Below are 21,083 nucleotides of genomic sequence, written 5' to 3' on the forward strand. Positions count from 1 at the left end.
AGTGTACAGCTTTGAAGCATGAGCCTCGCCATCAGTACCCAGTATTCAAGGGCTGGGGGACCCATCACTTAGTAAAGTGCTTGCCACACAAGCATGAAGACCTGAGTTTGGACCCAGTACCCAAATAAAAAGCTAGGTACAGTGATATGTACCTATAATCCTAGTACTGGAGAGGCAGAAACAGGAGAAGGCCTGGGGCTTGCTAGACAACTGGGCTTGTTGAACCAGTGGGCTCCAGGTTCATCGAAAGATCCTATGTTAAAAGGTAGAAAGTACGGGCTGGAGAGATGGCTCAGTGGTTAAGAGCCCTGTCTGCTCTTCCAGAGGTCCTGAGTTCAATTCCCAGCAACCACATGGTGGCTCACAACCATCTGTAATGAGATCTGGTGCCCTCGCCTCACATGTACACACATGGGCAAGCACCTGCACACACAAGGACGTACACACAGAGACCAAGATGTAGATTCTTTTGTGTGTATTAGCTTCCTCGCTTTGGATCTAATGTTTAAAATCTCTGATCCTTATCAGCTTTCTCCCCTGTCAACCAAGGGTAACAGTAAAACTGCAGAGCCTGTTGCCCACCCTTGCGAGGACTGAGATAAATGCATGTGAAGTGTTTGGCGCTCCATAGGAACGCACAGTATGTCTGACATACTGCAGGCATTCACAGTCTGTGGGAGCTATTAGGATAACTGGCTGACATACTGCAGGCATTCACAGTCTGTGGGAGCTATTAGGATAACTGGCTGACATACTGCAGGCATTCACAGTCTGTGGGAGCTATTAGGATAACCGGCTGCACCACCTCCTCTGGCAGGTTCATGTACTGGACAGACTGGGGGGAGAATGCCAAACTAGAGCGTTCCGGGATGGATGGCTCAGACCGTACTGTGCTCATCAACAACAACCTAGGGTGGCCTAACGGACTGACTGTGGACAAGACCAGCTCCCAACTGCTGTGGGCTGATGCCCATACTGAGGTGAGAGCCCTGCCCCTGCTTTCCAGAAGCCTGGGAAGATGGAAGGGAGCCCTTCAGGATCTCTACTGAAGGCCCCTGGTGGACAAACGGCCACCTCCCCACAATCTCCTCCACAGAGAATTGAGGTGGCTGACCTGAACGGTGCCAATCGGCATACATTGGTGTCACCAGTGCAGCACCCATATGGCCTCACTCTGCTTGACTCTTACATCTACTGGACTGACTGGCAGACCCGTAGCATCCACCGGGCCGACAAGAGTACTGGCAGCAATGTTATCCTCGTGAGGTCCAACCTGCCAGGCCTCATGGACATCCAAGCTGTTGACCGGGCACAGCCACTGGGTGAGAAGATCCTAGGATTCTTGAGTCAGGGCCCCTGGATTTCTGGGGCTGTCACAACAGCAGAATCTAGCCAGGGCACAGAGTTACTCACAATCAAGAGAGACTTCCTAAGCTCCACTTCCGGGATAAGTCTTTTGTCCCTTTAGGTATGACTGGTACCACAGGTCTATGATACTGCTACCTCCAAAGAGCTCTTGGAGACACTTGCTCTACCTCCTTTCTACCAAACACTGAATCTTGTCACTAAGAGCAGTGAATAGTTGACCATATGAGACTAGGTCCTTCCTGAGAGCCTACTAGCCTCCCAGGCTGGGTGTGAAAGCTCTAGCTTCCCAGGCTGTGTGTGAACAATTGATGTCTTCTCTCACCAGGTTTTAATAAGTGTGGTTCGAGAAATGGCGGCTGCTCCCACCTCTGTTTACCTCGGCCCTCTGGTTTCTCCTGTGCCTGCCCCACTGGCATTCAGCTGAAGGGGGATGGGAAGACCTGTGACCCCTCTCCGGAGACCTACCTGCTCTTCTCTAGCCGGGGCTCCATTCGCCGTATCTCACTGGACACCGATGACCACACAGACGTGCATGTCCCTGTTCCTGGGCTCAACAATGTCATCTCCCTAGACTATGACAGTGTGGATGGAAAGGTCTATTACACAGACGTGTTCCTGGATGTTATCAGGTATGAGTGGCACTGAAGCTGATTGGGGGACACAGACCTGATCCTGAGCAGTCCTGTGTGAGGTTACATTCTCTGTTGACAAATAAGTGGACTGGAAGGCTTGGCCATTTGGATGTGGAGTTAGCGTTCTGAGCACTTCACAGCAGTCCACGCTTCTACTGCTTGTTTGCTGCTTTGTTGACTGTAAAGCTACTCAGGGCCTGAGCTAGGAAGATCACTAGTTAGAGGCCAGCATGGGCAAGGTCCAGTCTCAAAACAGTAAAAGCAGCTGGTTATGGTGGTTCCCCACCTACCATCTCAGCACCCGAGAGGTGGAGGCAGGAAGACTGGAGTTGAAGATCAGCCTGGACAATGTAGCAACCTCCTGTCCCAAAAACAATAAACAGGATGCAGCTCAGGGTGCTTCAACACTGCCTGAAGTGGACACGTGGCAGAAAGATCCCAAGTTCGAGGCCATTTTTGGTTATATAATGGGCTAGCTTGAGGCCTGGGCTGCATAAGATTCCATCTCAGAAACATATATATGTGATGATTTTACACACACACACACACACACACACACACACACACACACACACACACACACACACAAACCTGGTATATTAAACAAACAAACATGATGTTTGTTGGCAACCTGGAGCCCTGGAGCTTCCACAGTTAGTGTCAGGTCCTGAGGGGACTCTAAAAATCCCCTAAGGCAGGTGAAAGGTTAGAATCTATATTGCAGTATGGGATCTTCGCCCAACATTAAGTTTTGTATTGCTTTACAAGGTTATTTTGAGTGACTTTTTTTGCTATTATTTTTATTGTTCTTTATATTTTATTTCATCACAACTCAAGAATACGATGTCATGCCAACACAAGAGACTTACCATGGCAGAAATTCTTAGATGGGTTATAGAAATGTTTGTCTTTGCTCTCCTGAGGGTGTATTCAGCTCTCACATGGTATGTACAGTTTAGAGAAATCCCCCGGGCGACTACGACATGATCCTTATCCCTGGGGCATTAGTGTCTCTTTAAAAGCACAGATTGGTTTTTAGCAAACCTTTCCTTTGTATGTTTGCTTTGCTTTGTTCTAGAGACTGAAGCCAAGGCCAATGTTCTACCACTGAACTACACTCAGCCCCAATCTACCTGTTTCCTAATCACTCCAGTTAGCAATCCTTGTGTCCTCACAGATACATTAGGAATGATTTAATTTGTCCTATGGCAAGACACGCATCCAAACCCTCTATTACTTTCTTTGCAGGAGACACTCTTAAGAATTCACTCTCTAGATCATTCTGCCTGTATTGAGCACCTATCATACTGGGTTCTGAGGAACATTCTGTATCTGTCTCTGTAGAGTTTATAGTGAATTTCAGGGTATGATTTCTGGTTAGTCTGGTTACTCAAGCAACCTTGCATTGTCCCCAAGGCGAGCAGACCTGAATGGCAGCAACATGGAGACTGTTATTGGGCATGGGCTGAAGACCACTGATGGGCTGGCAGTGGACTGGGTTGCCAGAAACCTGTACTGGACAGATACAGGCCGAAATACCATCGAAGCATCTCGGCTAGATGGTTCCTGTCGCAAAGTGCTAATCAACAACAGTCTGGACGAGCCCCGGGCCATTGCTGTTTTCCCCAGAAAGGGGTAAGTTCAAGTCTATCGGGAAAGGGATCCGGGCTCCAACGGTCTGGTTGAAAAGAAGCTCCCAGAAGGTGCTTAAAATTGACGGATTGGTGGTAGCCACTCTTTTCTGCCAACCTCTTTGCACCATCTCCCCATGCTTTGTGACAATGATGCTATTTTATCTTAGGTACCTCTTCTGGACAGACTGGGGCCACATTGCCAAGATTGAACGGGCAAACCTGGATGGTTCTGAGAGGAAGGTCCTCATCAATGCAGACCTAGGCTGGCCCAATGGCCTTACCTTGGACTATGATACCCGCAGGTGAGGACCCTGTCCCAAACAGCTGCCTGCAAATGGAGGGTGGGCCAAGGAGAGAACAGAGATTGGCATGGGGAAAAGAAAAGCTGAAAGCCCCCGGATAGATGAGGAAGAGGAAACAAGGAGAAGGGTAAGACAATACAGTCAGCACCGGGATTGCTAAATCCAGCCCTGGACCTTCAGTGGCTTCAGTCTCCTTGTGTTACAGGTTCTGAAGACCGTGTAGACAGGATGTGTCCTGCCTTCCACATCCGTTTAGGGTCTTAGATTTGTGGCTTACATGTGGAAGCCATAGGCACTGGAATTGGCAATTTCTCCTCTAGATTAAAAAAGGGAGAGGGCAGAGGAAAATAATTAAGGTCAGGTCACCTGGAGAATTGGTACGGTGACCTCTTAACCTTGGTGAGGGCCACATGACCTGAGCTTTTTCTGAAGACCATTCATAAAAATTTTGGCTTAGATCTCTGGATAGGACCCAAAGGATGATCAAGTTGGCAAGGAAAAGGCTGTAAGTGGTCTTAGATTCTGTGTCTCCAGAGCAGCTCCATCCTCCCTGATGATGAGTTATGTTTCTTTAGCTATGGGGCTCTTGGTGGCCTCTCATCAGGAGTGTTCCCCGACTGTGTGGCACCTGCTAGTTCAGCTCAGAGAGGAACAAGAAGCTCCTGGAGAAGAAACATCTGTTCCCCTTCTCTTTCTCTTTGCAGGATCTACTGGGTAGATGCACATCTGGATCGGATTGAGAGTGCTGACCTCAATGGGAAGCTGAGGCAGGTCTTGGTCAGCCATGTGTCCCACCCCTTTGCCCTCACACAGGTACTGGCTCAGGAGAGAGGTAACTAGACCTTCCTGGCTAGGGCGTTTCCCAGGGACTCTAAACCACTAAGCACTCTGCTATGCTGGCCCAGCACTTTCCAAGTTCTGTCATTTGTGGGCCTGGCTCTCAGACAGAGGTGCACAGTCAGCTTCGGGGCTTGTTGAAGCACACATGTGCCAAGGCCCCGGCCATAAAGAAGTTGCTTTGTAATTGAGCCCAGGGACGTGGGATTTTGATAAGTTCCCCGGTTGAATCGACTGCTGTGCTTTTAGCTCACTTAGTGAAAGCTCCTGGTTAGAATGTCTAAAGGTGAGAGAGTTGAGGTGGCCAGCTATTTGGCGTTTGCATGCCTTCAGAACGAGCCTGAAGCCTTCCTGGGTGAATAAGAGGCCATAGAACCTCTGTAGGCTGTAGTTACCTGTACAACGCGTTGGCTTAATAATAACATCCATATGAAGTGTGCAGGTATAGCATAGGCTGTGGCACTCGGTAAACACCAGATGCATTGTATTAATTGCTTACTGGTGCTGATGGCTGTGATGGAACGCCTGAGCAAATTAAGGAAGGGAAGGTTTGCTCTGGCTCACCGTTCAAAGGTTCAGTCCACCATAGCAGGGAAGAATGACGGCAGGAGCAGAAGGCAGCTGGTCACGGTGTGCCTTACGACAGACATTGGTGGGTGCTGGGCCCTGCTACCTCTCTTCTTTTTATCCAGCCTAGGACCCCCCCCCCCCCCCGCCTGCTCACATTCAGAGTGTCTCCCATCAACTCGACAATCACAATTAACCCTCTAGTCGGTGGGGTGGCTTACCGATCTCTGAGTTCAAGGCCAGGCTGGTCCGTGCTAGCAGGGGATCCTTAATAAGACTCCATCTCAAATCAAAACAGAGATTAACTACCACATGTAACTAGTTCAGTTATTCTTAGCCTTGCTTGGGGGTAATTCAACACAACAGGATAACCCGAGGGAACTATGTTACCACATAACATGGTACCATAACATAACTATGTTACCATATTACAACCACAGTTGTAATTCCAGCAATTAGGAGGTGGAGGCAGGAGGATTCAAGGTTATCCTCAGCTACATAGCTAGTTTGATGCTAGCCTGGGCTATATGAGACAAGCATCGTCTTTTTTTTTTTTAGTCCTGAGGATTGAACCTGTAGCGCTCTCACAACCCTGTACTGTGCAGTTGATGTTTCCCCACCTCGAAGGGTTTGTCTGAATTTACCTGGCAATAGGGCTAACACTCAATCTACAAATGTCTTCCAGAATTTCCAACATTCCACCACTTAGGAGGAAGAGAATAATACTTTCATTTCCCCTCTCGCCCTTGGCTGAGAATGTCACTTCCCGTGCGTTTTCAGGAAGCTGTCCGTGTAAAGAAGCAGAGGCTTTGAGTCAGGGTTCTGAACAAAGACTGAAGTGAGCCTCTGGATTCCTGTTTGCTGGTAGTGAGCTGTTCCCTCATTTGACTGAGGACTGCGGGTCGGTGCTGCAGACTTGGACATAAAGCTAGCACATACCTTTTACTTATCTATTTATTTAAGATTTTAATTTTTGAAAACTTTATTGATTCTCTGTGAATTTTACAACATTCACCCCAATCCCACTCATTTCCCCATCCCCTCATACCCACCCTCTACCCTTACAACTCCCCCCGACCCCGCAAAGAAAAGAAAAGAAAAATCTTGTTGTGGAAGCTGTAGTGTGTCACAGCCATGCACATTCTTAACGAAATGGTTGTAACTCTAGCCTTGGGAGGAAGAGGCAATAGGTTACTGAGTGTGAGGCCTACCTGAGCTGCACGGTGAGTTCCAGGCTAACCTGGGCTACATAGCAAGACTGTCTCAAAAAAAAAAAAAAAAAAAAAAAAAAAAGGCTAGGCATTGTGAGGTGTGTCTATGTTTCTAGCACTTAGGAGGTAGAGACAAGAGCATTCGGAGTTCAGAGCCATCCTCAGTTACATAGTAAATTCGAGACCCATCTAGGCTACAGGAGAGTTCAATAAACAAAAACAAAGAATATAGACGATCAAACAAAACAAGTATCTGAGTGGGGCGGGACAGGTAGAAATACTAACAAGTTTCTACCCGGCGTCAAAACTGCCTGTGGAAGTAGCAGCATGGTGCAGAGCAGCATAGAGGAGTTCTGTGTTGATGGGCTCTGAGTCGGGAGTGATTTCCTCAGTGATATCTGAGGGTGCCCAGCATTCATTGAGGAAATCAGACACAGAAGGCATTTCAGCAGTGGGATAGCACACGCTGAGGCACAGGAGTGGGGTCTGACTGCTGAATATGTCTTCTTTTGGGTTCCTTATCGAGTAGCAGGACAGGTGGATCTACTGGACAGACTGGCAGACCAAATCCATCCAGCGTGTCGACAAGTACTCAGGCCGCAACAAGGAGACAGTGCTGGCCAATGTGGAGGGACTCATGGATATCATCGTGGTGTCCCCTCAACGGCAGACAGGTGGGCCCCTAAGAACTGAATCCCTTTCCTACCATCAACACAGTTGGTGGGACCGACTCTGGTCATCCCAAGGACTGTTAGTGGCCAACATATTAGAGCCACAAGAAAATCTTTGGGCTCGAGTGTTTTAAGATCTTTGCCTTCTTTGTGATTACCCCCTTCCTGTTCTATTGTCCTGGAAGTGAGATAGCCTGGGATTGCCTCCCTTTTGAAAGGTGAGAGATGAGGAGACCCTATTCTGTCTTAGACCAGACACATCTGCTTTGCCTCCAGGGACCAATGCCTGTGGTGTGAACAATGGTGGCTGTAGCCACCTCTGCTTTGCCAGAGCCTCTGACTTTGTGTGCGCCTGTCCTGATGAGCCAGACAGTCATCCCTGCTCCCTCGGTGAGTCGGATAGACTAGCTTCTTGGAACAACAGAGCCCTTGAAAGGGAGGGGATGGCAACCTCAACAGTGTTCCTCTAGGGAGCATCAGAGTGGCAACATGTAAATGAACAGTATTCTTGGGCTTCGTGATGCTCAGGCCTGGCTTGTCTGGCCTCTGGCATGGTCTGGAACGGAAGCCTAGACTCCCGATGTCTGGCTGGGGAATCACCAGACCATCATCTCTTTTCCTCATGTTTGTGAGCCACTGATTTTATCTTGAATCACTAATAGTAAATTCTAATCCCTTTTAAATGTATAGCAAGAAATGAGTGCCTGAGGTTAAGGCATCTAAAAGATTCTGTCAAGACTTGTAGCTGCTACTCTTGAACTGTGTGTGTGTGTGTGTGTTTCTAGCAGCCCATTTCAATCCTCTTTTCTCTCCAGTGCCTGGCCTCATGCCTCCTGCTCCCAGAGCTACCAGCCTGAATGAAAAGAGCCCAGTGCTCCCCAACACATTGCCCACCACCTTACATTCTTCTACCACCAGGACCCGCACATCTCCAGAGGGGGCAGAAGGAAGGTGAGTAGGGACAGCACAGGATTGCGGGTCTGGATTCTGATCGCCGTGCCCTACAGGACTGAGGGTCTGATGACCATGCCCTGCTGGTGGAAAAGCGTTGTCCCAGCTTCATAATCTGACAGATGGGAGATACATCGCATCATTAACCACCGGTCCGTAGTACATGGAACACAGGATGATTTTTAAATATAGATTGCTGCAAATGAATCCCTTTTCCTTTTTTAATTGTCTGTGTGTGGTATGTGTACTTGGGAGCACACACAAGTAGCCTCATGTAGAAGACAGAAGAGGATATGAGGTGTTCACTCTTTCTATTCCCTAAGACAGAGTCTCTCATTGAAACTGGAGCTCACTGTATGTTTGGCTAGGCTGGTGGCCGTGATTTTCCTGTCTGTGCTCCCACTACCAGTGTCAAAGGCATGTGCAGCCATATTGAGCTTTTTCATGGGTGCCGGAGACCCACACTTGGGTCTTCAGGCTTGCACAGCAAACGCTCTCATTCACTGAACCACCTCTTTCCATTTCTGAGAGAAAGAAGCTTAAAAACAGCTTTCTAGAGAAATCCCTCAGCAGGAGGATCCTTCCCGCATCCCGTCTGTCCATCTCCCTTTGCTCTCACATCACTAGTTTAGTATTAAGGTTTTGTCCTAGTAGAAACCCCTGATTGAGGTTAAATATTTAATACAACACTAAAGTAGAATCTGCATTATAACTTTATAACTTAAGTGTGATAGCCTTAGCTTATAACAATCCCAGCAATCAAAAAAATACACATATATGTGCACACAATACACACAGACACATACCATAATCAAATAAGCAAATAACCTTACACAGTCTTCAAAGCAAGCACAAAATATATTTCATTAAATTTGATGCTCTGGCAACTATAGTTTAAAAGGTCATTGAGCTGACATCAGAAACAGTGATTCCCAGACAGTGCTCTAGGCTCTGGGCTCTGGGCTCTGCATTCTGTGTAGTCTGTAAAGAAAACAAACATCCAGGTGTGAACACGTGCCTTTCTGACTAACTTTGAAATGTTAGCCATCATCTTTAATCTTTTTTTTTCTTTTTTCTTTTTTTCAGAGCTGGGGACCGAACCCAGGGCCTTGTGCTTGATAGGCAAGCACTCTACCACTGAGCTAAATCCCCAACCCCCATCATCTTTATTCTTAAATTTCCTTTAGAACCTTTGTTGTGTTCACAAAGCCAAAATGTGAACTCCACATACGCTAGGCAAGCCGTCCTGCTGAGCTGTGCTCCTAGTCCCTGGTTTTATTTGGGAAACATCTGAAATCTCCTCAGACATTTTTTCCTAGGTGTGTGTATACACATTCCTATGTACACGTGGAGGCCAGAGCTCAATGTGCAGTGTCTTCCTCAGTTGCTTCCCGTGGTTTTTGGGGGTTTTTTTTTGACACATGGCCTCTCCCTAACCTTAGAGCTCACGGATTGTCTAGGCTGACTAGCCAGCCAGCTCGATGACTCCTCCTGGCTCCACCTCTCCAGCACGGGGATTGCAGGTGTTTGCTGCTGCGACCAGCTTTTCACATGGGTGCTGGGGCTCTGAACCCAGATCCTCATGTTTTCCTAGCAAGAACCCAGTGAATCATCTCCTTGGGCTGTCTGTTTTGTTTTGTTTTGTTTTGTTTTGTTTTGTTTTTTTAATCCTCATAGAAATAAGCCCCCTGCTAGTTCTTTATAGCCTGTAATACATGTTTTGACTATTTAGAATGTTAGCTGGAATATAATTTTTAAGAAAATGACACATTACTAAGCAGAACATAGGTGCTAAAAGAAAGAGGCCTTCTCTATTCTTTTTTCCTGGTTAGCAGGACATTTTCATGTACTTCTGTCCTACAGCTGAAGAAACAAAAGTAACAATCATAACTAGCATTTCCCTCATGTTTTACTCATTCTCTGATACATAAACATCGATCCTGTCCCGTCTCTCATTCCACCTGGAATTTTTTTTTTCAAATATGGACATTATGAAGCTTAGAGTGTCCTCACCCAGGGTCCTTCAAGTGCTGGGATAACAGCTTTTCCCCATGCCCACGTTCCTCAGTGGAGTTCTAGTTACACGTCATGGTATCTTGGTTTCAGATGCACTTCTGCTGTCTACATGGCTTTCCCCAGACCGTTGGGAGGTGCCTCCAGTTGCCTGCCATAATATGCCAGAGCTACCTTCTGCGCACGGCAAGCGCACCAGCTTTGCACTCCCTCTGGTGTCTGCTCAGTCCCTTGTGAAAGAATGGAGGGAGGAAAAACAAGTTTTTTTTAACCTTGCACTAACCAATCAGATTTGCATGGTTCCCATTCCTTCCTGTAGTAGAAGGAAGATTTAAATTGGTGTCCTTCAAACTCTGTCTAGCTCACTCTAAAACCACGACTTTTAAAGGTATATAACTGAAACGTATTTAAACATGACATAGCAAGTGGTTTCCGTCACCCTTCTCTCTCTCCATTCTCTCTCCCTCTCCCTCTCCCTCCCCCTTTCCTTCTCTTCCCACCCTACACCCTCCTCAGTTTTTTGAGATAGGGTCTCACTATCCTGGAACTCATTCTGTAGACCAGACCAGCCCCAAACTCACAGAGATCCATCAATTTCTACCTCCTAAGTGCCAGGATTAAAGGCCTGCACCACTATGCCTGGTTTAACACACAGTCTTTTTCATTTTACTTTTTGGAGGCACATATTCCAGCACATAGAGGTCAGACTCGGTTCTCTTCTTCTACCCTGTGGATTCCAGGGATCAGACTGAGGTCATCAGGCTTGGCAGCAGGTGCCTTACTTACTGGGCCATCTCCCTGACCCTTTGATAGAGTCTTTCGGTCTGAGTGCCCCATTCACAGCCCTTTCCTCCTTCCTGGAAGAGACCATGTAGGCTTCATGTCTCTTTCTCATGCCCCACAGATGCTCTGAAAGGGACGCCCAGCTGGGCCTCTGTGCACATTCCAATGAAGCTGTACCTGCTGCTCCAGGTAGGCCTGAGAATAGAACCGTTTGGAAAAGAAGACTCTCCTGTTTACCTATTTTTGAACAAGGCTACTTATTAGCACGTAGGCCACATTGGGTTCAAACTCTTCAATTTGCTGTCCCTTGTCTCCCAAGAGCTGAGAGCAAGCTATGGATACACCACCACTTTATGTGGCTTTATATGGGCTTAAGTCTCCGTGTATTTCTTTCCTAGTTTTTGTTAAGAGTCTTATAGGGTTGGCAAACTCTTTGACTGAATCCACAGAAATAATAATCCTAAGAGTCACCACTTAGGTGGCAGCTAGAAGGTGGTCCCTAGTCCTTACCTGGAGTTTCTCCCTTGTAGGTGAAGGACTGCATGTCAGCTACGCCGTTGGTGGACTCCTCAGCGTCCTGCTGATTTTGTTGGTGACTGCAGCTTTGATGCTATACAGGTAACCTCAGCTTTGCTGCAGGGGTGACGTGTTCCTTGGTCACCGTTAGCCTATCTGGGTTCTCCTAAAGAGGAATATACTTGCACACAGCCTTGTTTCACCTCTGGGCCCCTGGATGGAGTAGAAAAAGGAGAGTGGAAACCTCCCTTGTCCTAACCTCAGCAGTTTCCTTGTTGGATGGCTGACTTTTTCCATACCTCTCTTTCCCTCAAACCATTGGAATTGGAAATGATCTTCCTGTCACACAAACACAACCTTTTACCACAACGTGGCTAACACAGCATTGCTCCCCAGAAATCATTTTTTTTAAATGTATTTATTTATTTATACGCACCAGATTTTATTCCTCTCCCTGGCCATCCCCTGACCCCCGTCTCCATAAGGATGTCCCCGCCCCACCCACCCCACCATACCTCTAAACTCCCTGGGGCCTCCAGTCTCTTGAGGGTTAGGTGCATCTGCTCTGACTGAACCCAGACCTGGGAGTCCTCTGCTGTACATGTGTTGGAGGCCTCGTCTCAGCTGGTGTATGCTGCCTGTTTGGTGATTTGAGAGATCTCGGGGATCCAGGTTAATTGACTGCTGGCCCTCCTACAGGGTTGCCCTTCTCCCAGCTTCCTCCAGCTTTTCCCTAATTCAACCAGAGGGGTCAGCAGCTTCTGTTCTTTGGTTGGGTGCTCATATCTGCATCTGACTCTTTCAGCTGCTTGTTGGGTCATTTGGAAGGCCAGTCATGATAGGTCCCTTTTTATGAATGCCCCATAGCCTCAGTAATGAGAAGACACAATGTGCCATTTCAATTTAGGATCATTTTAATTGCTTTTGTCTTCCCAGTACTTTAAACATTGCAAACAACAAAAAATATCTGAAAATAAATTAATAATAATACTACCAGTTGTCTTTTAATGGGAAAGTATAAATGCCCTAACCTGGTATCTTGGAGTTTCTTGCTGTAATGAAACACCATGACCAAAAACTTGGGGAGAAAAGGGTTTATTGATTCCACATTACTGTTGTTATCAAAGGAAGTTAGGGCAGGAACCTGGGGTCAGGAACCAGTGCAGTGGCCATGGAGAGGTGCTGCTTACTGGCTTACTTCTCATGCCATGTTAAGTCTTTCTTTTTGTTTTTTTTATTTTTTTGAGTCAGGCTTTCTCTGTGTAGCCCTGGCTGTCCCAGAACTCTCTCTGTAGTGCAGGCTGGTCTCAAACTCAGGGATCCGTCTCTGCCTCCTGATAGCACGAATTAAAGATGTATGACACCACACCCAGCTTTCAGCATACTTTCTATAAAAACCCACATCACCAGCCTTAGGGTGTCCCCACCCACGGTGGGCTGGGCCCTCCTACATCAATCACTAATTAAGAAAATAGACTCTTGCTTACAGATCTATCCTATAGAAAACTGTGGTTCTCAACCTTTCTAAAGCTGAGACCCTTTAATGCAGTTCCTCATGCTGTGGTGACCCCCTAACCATAAAATTATATTATTGCTATTTCATAACTGCAATTTTGCTATTATATCTGTTATGAATCTTAATGTAAATATCTGATATGCCGGGTTTCTGATATATGATCCCCACATCAAAGGAGTTGTGACCCACAGGTTGATGACAACCACTGTCATAGATGTATTTTCTCAATTAAGGTTCCCTCCCGTCTGATGACCGTAACTTGTTTATAAACCTACCCAGTAACAGGGTCTGAGTTTCAGAAGGATTAGATTATGTCTACCAATATTCCAGCTAGTAAATCACAGAGGTGGGATTGGAACAAAGAAAGGTCCATCTCCTGCACAAGTGACCTAAAAGGTAGTGAGTTAACACGATGACAGTTCCTGTGGATCAGAAATCTGGACACAGCTTCACCGTGCGCTCAGCTTCGAGGTCTCTTACAGGTATCTGGGTGACAGCCAGAGTTATGACCTCATCTCAAGATTGGACTGGAAAAAAAAAGATCCTTCCAAATGTACTGGAATAATTACTGTTGGCCGGGTTCAGTTCTTTACTGGCTATTGGTTGGAGGTCTCCCTCATCTGTTGCTTGCCTGTGGTCCTTTCTATAAGCCAACTTCTAACATGGCAGTTTGCTCCCTTTAAAGGGAGGGAGGGGGGCTAGAGAGTTGGCTCAGTGGTTAAGAGCATTGACTGCTCTTCCAAAGGTCCTGAGTTCAATTCCCAGCAACCACATGGTGGCTCACAACCATCTATAATGAGATCTGGGGTCATCTTCTGGCCTCCAGGCACACATGCAGACAGAAAACTGTATGATGTATACATAATAAATAAATAAATATAAAGGGAGGGAGGGAGGGAGGGAGGGAGGGAGGGAGGGAGGGAGGGACTCAAGATGGAAGCTGATCCAGTCTTTTGCATAATGGGTTCACTGGAAGTGAGTCACCAGCTCCGGCCCATAGTAAAGGGCCGGGATTCAGAAGGGTGTGGGTGGCAGGAGACACAGTCACAGGGACCTACAGAGAGGCTGCTTCCCACACACAGGTTACATCCCGCCAGTATCACACCTATAAAATTCTCAACTGATTTCAGCCCACTTTTTCCTCTTGAAGACACAGAAAATCCAAATTCACGGATCCTGGAATGGGAAACCTGACCTACAGCAACCCCTCCTACCGAACTTCCACTCAGGAAGTGAAAATTGAAGCAGCTCCCAAACCAGCCATGTATAATCAGCTGTGCTATAAGAAAGAGGTAACCATGAAAAGCTCTTAGGTTTTTCTGGGGTTTGAGGAGAGGGTGGGAGGAAGTAGGACTGAATTGCCTGAGTGGATGGGTGAGTAGGGACTGTGGTGTCCCTTCTGCCATTTTGGAGACAATAGTGAACAGAAAAAGGAGTGCCGTTTGGGTTTCTGCAGAGTTCTACGATCTTTGGAGGACCCTGGTAAATGCAAGGCTAGAAATTTCAGGTGTGAAAGCAGTAAGTGTCTATTTCCCTGGGGATTTTCCAGGTTTGTGGATGCTTTCCTCCTAGGGGTTGTCATTCCTCTGTGCTGTACCCCTCCGATCAAGGGGGCTCTTTGAGACAACACCCGAAAACCCAAGGGTTTCTGGACTCTTTCTATCTCTGAACTGGCAAAGTAATACCTATTGTAGAGAATGGCTAGTTTTTATCTTTGTTCTTAAGGTTTCAAAAGATTTTTCTAGAAACCTGGATATTTACATGTTTTTATTTTTTTAAAAACATTTTGTTAAATCAGTGCAAAGTCATTTACTAAATATTTAGGCACGAAAAATAGTCATCTTTCTGAGGGGGATCTGAGGTCTGAGATGTCAAGAGTTTCCTAATCTGGTGGAACCTGTTTTCTTCTGAAAATCCTGCAACCTTCATAGAGTTCTCCCTAAAAAGACTCGGTTCACTCTGACTTTGAGCAGTCAACCAAGCAGGACCCTCATGCTCCACAAAAATCCCATACTTTCTGGATTGAGGAGGGATTCCTTTAGTTAAAAAAAAAAAAGCTGCCACTATAATTCACAAGACTACCTGAAGTCCTGGGAATGGGAAATCTATTTCTGAAAAAGACTCTTGAGGATTCTTGAGTTCCTAGAATATGGGGTGTCCCAGAAAAGAATCACAATGAAGGTTGTCCATTAGAACTGAAAAACAGGCCTGAGGACGGGACTCAGTTCAGCGCACGAGCAGCCTGCGCGAGGGCCTAGATCCCTCCCCACTACAGAAAAACAGAAAACTGACCTCTTTCGTTTTCTGCTTTTTCCTCAGCAGCTCTTCCATCCCTCTGATAGCCTATCACCCTTTCTCTTCTGATTTCCTCTTGAGTTCAGGTACCCGTTGCTCTCTGTGTGTAGAGAAAATGGTGTTTCCAGAACTACCTCTGCCGTGTACCCTGCTTCTCCCCAACTTACCCAGTGCATTTCTGTGATGAGACTCTCAGAGCGTCTGCATGTTATTCCAAACTCGTTTCCGCCCGGAAGCTTGCTGGGTGAACGGGAGTCTGTATGTGTGCTTGCAAACTACTCTATGTCCCTTCGTGATTGAGGGACTCCTAGAAGGCAGAGCCCATCATCAAGAGCTTAGCATAGCATCTGTTTAATGTAGGGCCTTAAATGTCTGCGGAATGAACTGTTACCAACAGAAAGCAATGGTTGGAGACTCTGAGTGAAGATAACCCAGGGACAGAACCCAAGCTACAACTGCTCCTAGTGGTTCCAGGATAATAGTGGGAACACCTCATAAGTCAGGACTGAGGCTGCCCTTGAAGACATAAGGAGGAAACTTAGGCCAAGGTTAAAGCTATCCTCATAGTCAGGAATCACTCAGGAATGGTCTCCATGGCCTCAGTTCCAGAGTATCCTCCCCCAAAGAGTTACAGGTTACAGGTTCATTAGGAACACAAATACAGGGCTGGAGAGATGACTCAGTGGTTAAGAGCACTGACTGCCCTTCCAGAGGTCCTGAGTTCAATTCCCAGCAACCACATGGTGTCTCACAACCATCTGTAATGGGATCTGATGCCCTCTTCTGGTGTGTGTCTGAAGATAGCTTCAGTGTACTCATATAAAATAAAAATAAATCTTAAAAAAAAAAAAGAAAAAAAAGAACAGAAATACAATGATTTCCCAAGCCCCACTCCCCAAATCTTACCTCCCAAATTTTCTTATCACGGTCAAAAAGATTATTCAAAGCAAACCAGCATATAAAAAATTTGAATACACGCACAGTGCTTTTGCCAGTTGATTTTGATTGCTTATATCTGCATGGCATCCCATTAATAAACCACAAGGATGATGTAACAGACAACACATGATGCGTTGCATACTGGATGGCTTTGGAGTTCTTAGATTGGCGTGATGTCCCATTAATAACCCATGGGATGATATAACAACAGCTAGAGTGTTTTATCGTGTCCTGCATCTGTCCAGTGCTCTAACAGTTGTATCCCATGAATTGCCTCACTTAACCCTTACAACAATTGGGGTAACTTGTAGATGCTGCTGTTTTCCTATGCTGCAGATGGGAAGACTGGGTTCTAGAAGTGTTAAGTAATTTGCTCAGGATAACGTAGCTAGTAACTGGCTGGTGTAGGACCAGAAGCCATGGTTTTGCCCCTCCCTCTGTGATAATGTAATTATCTAATCGAAGTTGCCCTTGGGTGGGACCTCATATTTGCTTTGGCCACATTGGTCTAGCAGTCTGTGGGGGTTTTCTCCTCCCTAGCCACATCTGCTTCCATTTTTCAGCTCACCATGAGATCCTTTATAGAATGCCAGCTAACTACGTGTCTCCATTTTCTACCCCAGGGTGGACCTGACCACAGCTACACCAAGGAGAAGATCAAGATTGTAGAGGGAATTCACCTCCTGGCTGGGCATGATGCTGAATGGGGTGACCTCAAGCAACTGCGCAGCTCCAGGGGGGGCCTTCTACGGGATCACGTATGCATGAAGACAGACACGGTGTCCATCCAGGCCAGCTCTGGCTCCCTAGATGACACGGAGACAGAGCAGCTGCTGCAGGAAGAGCAGTCTGAGTGTAGCAGTGTTCACACTGCAACCACTCCAGAGAGACGGGGCTCTCTGCCAGACACAGGCTGGAAACATGAACGCAAGCTCTCCTCAGAAAGCCAGGTCTAAGTGCCCACATTCTCTTCCCTGCCTGCCTGTTCGTTCTCCTCTGTGGACTTCTGATCCTTGTGCTCACAAAGCAACGGGCCCTTTCCCGTGCACTCATCTTCCTCCTCCCACCCAAAAGTGTTCCCACGACCCCATAGAACCTGTTACTCACCTGAGTCTGAAACTACCTGGGGACAAGAAGTGAGGGCACATCTCAAGAATTTAGACCTGGATTTTACCATGAACTTCACCTCTTGCACTCTATCCTGGGCCCCCTGAAGCTGGGCTCAGTGTAATACCTTGTCAGCACAGCATCTTCCTTTGCCCTGGCATCCTATGTGTCTGCCCCACAGCACCGATGCAATTGGTGATGTAAGACTTTGGTCTTCCCCATCACAGCTGACATGATGGCCTCTCTGTGAACTGGCCTACCAGGGGCTGGGACTGGAGGTCACAGGTAAAAGATAATGAATGGATAGAGGTTGAGAGAAGGAAGAACCAGCCCAGCTGGTCTGGGTGTTTGGGAAACCTCTAGCCTCAAGTGTTGGTAATTATGAAAAACCTTTGGGGGAAGGCACTTGAGCCCTGGGATCTCGTCCATTGCTGGCAGTGGACGTTCTCCTCACCCAGGTGAAGTGTGGGTATGGCCTAAGTTCTTCTTCCTCCTGCTGGAATGTCTGGGGCCACTATCTACCTTCAGTAACTGGAGGCCTCTGTCATGGCAACTCACTAATAGGAATTCCCTCCTGGTGCTGCTACTGGCCAGTACTTTTCTTAAGCCTTTAACTATGCTGTGAGCTTGAGTGAACATTGGTCGGGCCTTGGAGAGTAGGCCTCTAGAACGTTTAAGAAGCTCTGCAAAGATCAAGGACAGTATCTTACCTGAGCCTCACTACTCTGCCCTTTTCTCTCCCATTCTCTGGGACTCTAAGGGAAGCAATTCTATCACAGCCTTTCAAAGAATGGCTAGACATTTTCCTAAATGGTCAGGAAGAGCAACTAGAAAGACACAAGACACCCAGGGGCTCAGGAGAAGTATCGTGAGGTTGAACTTCTTGAGTTCATTCTCAGGTGCTCAGGGACCCAAGCCTGGGGCACTAAGGTCATGTGCCAACTCTTCTCGGCCTCTGCCCACACTAAAGTGCCACCATTAGCTGCATGCTTCTTTAGGCCAAGGGCTTCTCTCAGGGGAGCTGAGAGTCTTTTTGTGCTGCCCTAGAATTTCATCCTAGTGTTTCACTTCTGAGAGAGGGGAATCTAGACTTGTTTTCTCTAACCGATCCTGTATCACCTTGGTCTCCATTGTCCAGTGATGAGTGAGGAGGTTCAATGAAGATGCAAAGTGGTGAGTAGGGAGTGGAGAGGTGGTGAGATTAGGTCCAGAGCAAGTCTAGGCACTTCTCCATAGAAACTGAAGCACAGGAGAGATTGACAGGAGCTGAACATGGAGGGGAGGGTTTTTAGGGGAAGTTTTCTGACTTAAAACATCTTTCATGGTTATTGCTACACAGAGATCAGCAGCCAGGCATATGCATGAAAAACAGGACAAGATCAAATCTTTTCTGGTCAGTTATTAGGAGTAGGAGACAGATGTCAAACCATTAGTCTTGTTGTCACTAGCTAGGCCCAGACCTATGTCTACACATAGAGAACCAAGGCAGGCCAAAGGCCTTTTCCAGTACACCAACTGAGAAAAGAACAGTGCCATTTTTAAGAGGAAAGACAGACATTTCACACAGAATGAGGCAACATTTGAGCCTTTAAACCCGTAGCTGGGGAGGAGGAAGAAAACAGGAGTGTGGTGTCCTCCTGAGTGGAAAGGGCAAGGTTCTTATTGCACTCGGGCTGTTCAGAATGTAGAAAGGACGCATTTGAGGGAATATCTATTTGAGCACTGATTTACTCTGTAAAGAGGGCAAAATCTCTCTGTCCTAAACTAATGGAAGTGATTTTCCCATGCTCATGTGTAATGATTTTAACATTACTCACTGGAGAGATTGGACTTTCTGGAGTTATTTAACCACTATGTTCAGTATTTTAGGGCTTTATGATAATTTAATATAAATTTAGCTTTCTTAATTATTTTGGCTGGCTTGGAGTCATGACTAATCTTGCACCTGCTCTATCGGGAAGACCCATGCAGTGGAAAACCTACTTGGGGACGTCACCTCTAATGTCTTCAGAAATGTGTGATCCATGAAGGGAAATAATAGGTGTGAGGTTTGTAGTGGAGTTTCAACTCATCCTGAGAACATAGATCAAGGGGACAGAGTGGACTGAGAGTTGATTTCCTTTAGAGGACGGATGACAGAGAGCTTCATCTTGGATGCAGCTCATTGGGTCATTAGAAGCTCCCTGAGGTACCACAATCATGATTGTTAGAGACATCTCCAGGCTCCAAAAGCTAGTGTCGTGGCATGTACACCATGAATCCTCTACTTGTGTTTTCATTCATCGAGGGCTCCCGTGTCACAGAACTTGACTTTGCCTTGCAATGATGGTGACCAGTAAAACTGCCCAACATGGTGTAAAAAGATCCTGGAATGGGAATTAGGTTCTATCTCCAGCACCACACACACACACACACATACACATACATACACATACACACACACACACATACACACACACACACACACTCACACACACACACACACACACACACACACACACACACACACACGGAGCCATTTTTTAAAAAAAACTACATTCTGCCCCGTAGTGGTAGTACACAACTTTAATTCCAGCACTAGAGGCAAAGGCAGGAGAATCTCTGAGTTCGAGGCCAGCCTGGCCTACAGAACAAGTTCCAGGACAGACAAGGCTACAGGGGAGAAATGGAGTCTCCAAACACAAAAAGTAAACCAAAAACCTATATTCTCTTAACACGCACACTGAAATCTCAAGTTTCAATGGTTGATTTTTTAAATCCTAAACTGTTGCAAAAACAATGTCCCCCCTCAAACTTCCACCCACACCTAAACAATGCATGGTCTCTCAGCATCTGGGGACAAGCAGCAGCGCCTTCACCCACTACTCTCCCAAAAGAACAAGATCGAGAAAAAGTGAAAAACAAGAAAGACTCGGGTTTAAGTGACAAGTGATCTGGTGTACCAGAAACAAAACTCAATGGAATAGTTCAAGGTCAACTAAACCCTTTCTCCCCCAACATTCTTTGAAAAGAAAACAAAACCTCATTTACAAAGAAGAATGTTGAGTGTGAGGGGAGGGTTGAGGATTCCTCTTCCAGTTCTCTAGATGTAAAGCCTGAAGCCCATACTGATGAACAGGAGTCCGAGTCTAGCAAACTGGGACTAGGGAGATAGTTCAGTCAGTAAAGGCCTTGCTTTGCAAATACAAGGGCCTACATTTGACTCCCAGAGCCCATGGAATCTTCCCCACCCACCTGCTCCACTGTGAGCACGGTGGTAGATGTGGTAGACCAGCATGTTCTAATGAATCCAAGGCTAGCTAGGGCTACATAATAAAACCCCGAGAGAGAGAGAGAGAGAGAGAGAGAGAGAGAGAGAGAGAGAGAGAGATAATGATGATGATGATGATGATGATGATGATGATGATGATGATGATGATGACATAAATGATGACATGCACTTGGAATCCTAGCACCGGAAAGATACTGACTGGCTTATTGACCAGCGACCTAGTCTAGTTGGTAAGTTGCAGGATAGTGAGAACCTCTATTTCAGTGTGTATGTGAAGGGGTATTGGTTAGATTGCTCCTGGGGGATGACACCCAAGGTGGTCTTTTGTCCTCTGGGTATACACACAAACACACGGCACCACAAAATTCTAATAAGCTAGACCAGTGGTGGCACATGCCTATAACCCCAGCACTCTGCAGGCTGGGACACAAATATCATGAGTTTGAGTCCAGTCTGGTCTAATGAGACTC

At 46.6% G+C, this 21,083-nt stretch overlaps 1 protein-coding gene across 4 annotated transcripts in view; it reads left to right on the forward strand.

Annotated features, from left to right (window-relative positions):
- The window catches only part of Lrp4 (LDL receptor related protein 4), a 53,772-nt gene extending 34,520 nt beyond the window's left edge, over positions 1–19,252 (forward strand). For 2 of the 4 annotated variants that reach the window (XM_087654660.1, XM_087654658.1), the window contains exons 26-38: positions 818–980; positions 1,097–1,322; positions 1,694–1,997; positions 3,417–3,635; positions 3,802–3,936; positions 4,641–4,749; positions 7,081–7,225; positions 7,499–7,612; positions 8,038–8,173; positions 11,091–11,158; positions 11,500–11,587; positions 14,152–14,293; positions 16,859–19,252. In XM_087654660.1, the coding sequence (XP_087510786.1) occupies positions 818–980; positions 1,097–1,322; positions 1,694–1,997; positions 3,417–3,635; positions 3,802–3,936; positions 4,641–4,749; positions 7,081–7,225; positions 7,499–7,612; positions 8,038–8,173; positions 11,091–11,158; positions 11,500–11,587; positions 14,152–14,293; positions 16,859–17,191 (2,182 nt within the window). In that variant the 3' untranslated portion in view covers positions 17,192–19,252. 4 annotated transcript variants of the gene reach the window in all.
- Positions 19,253–21,083: the final 1,831 nt, after the last annotated feature.

This window comes from Rattus norvegicus, chromosome 3, assembly GCF_021556685.1.
Source record: "Rattus norvegicus strain SHRSP/BbbUtx chromosome 3, alternate assembly SHRSP_T2T, whole genome shotgun sequence".
NCBI lineage: Eukaryota > Metazoa > Chordata > Mammalia > Rodentia > Muridae > Rattus > Rattus norvegicus.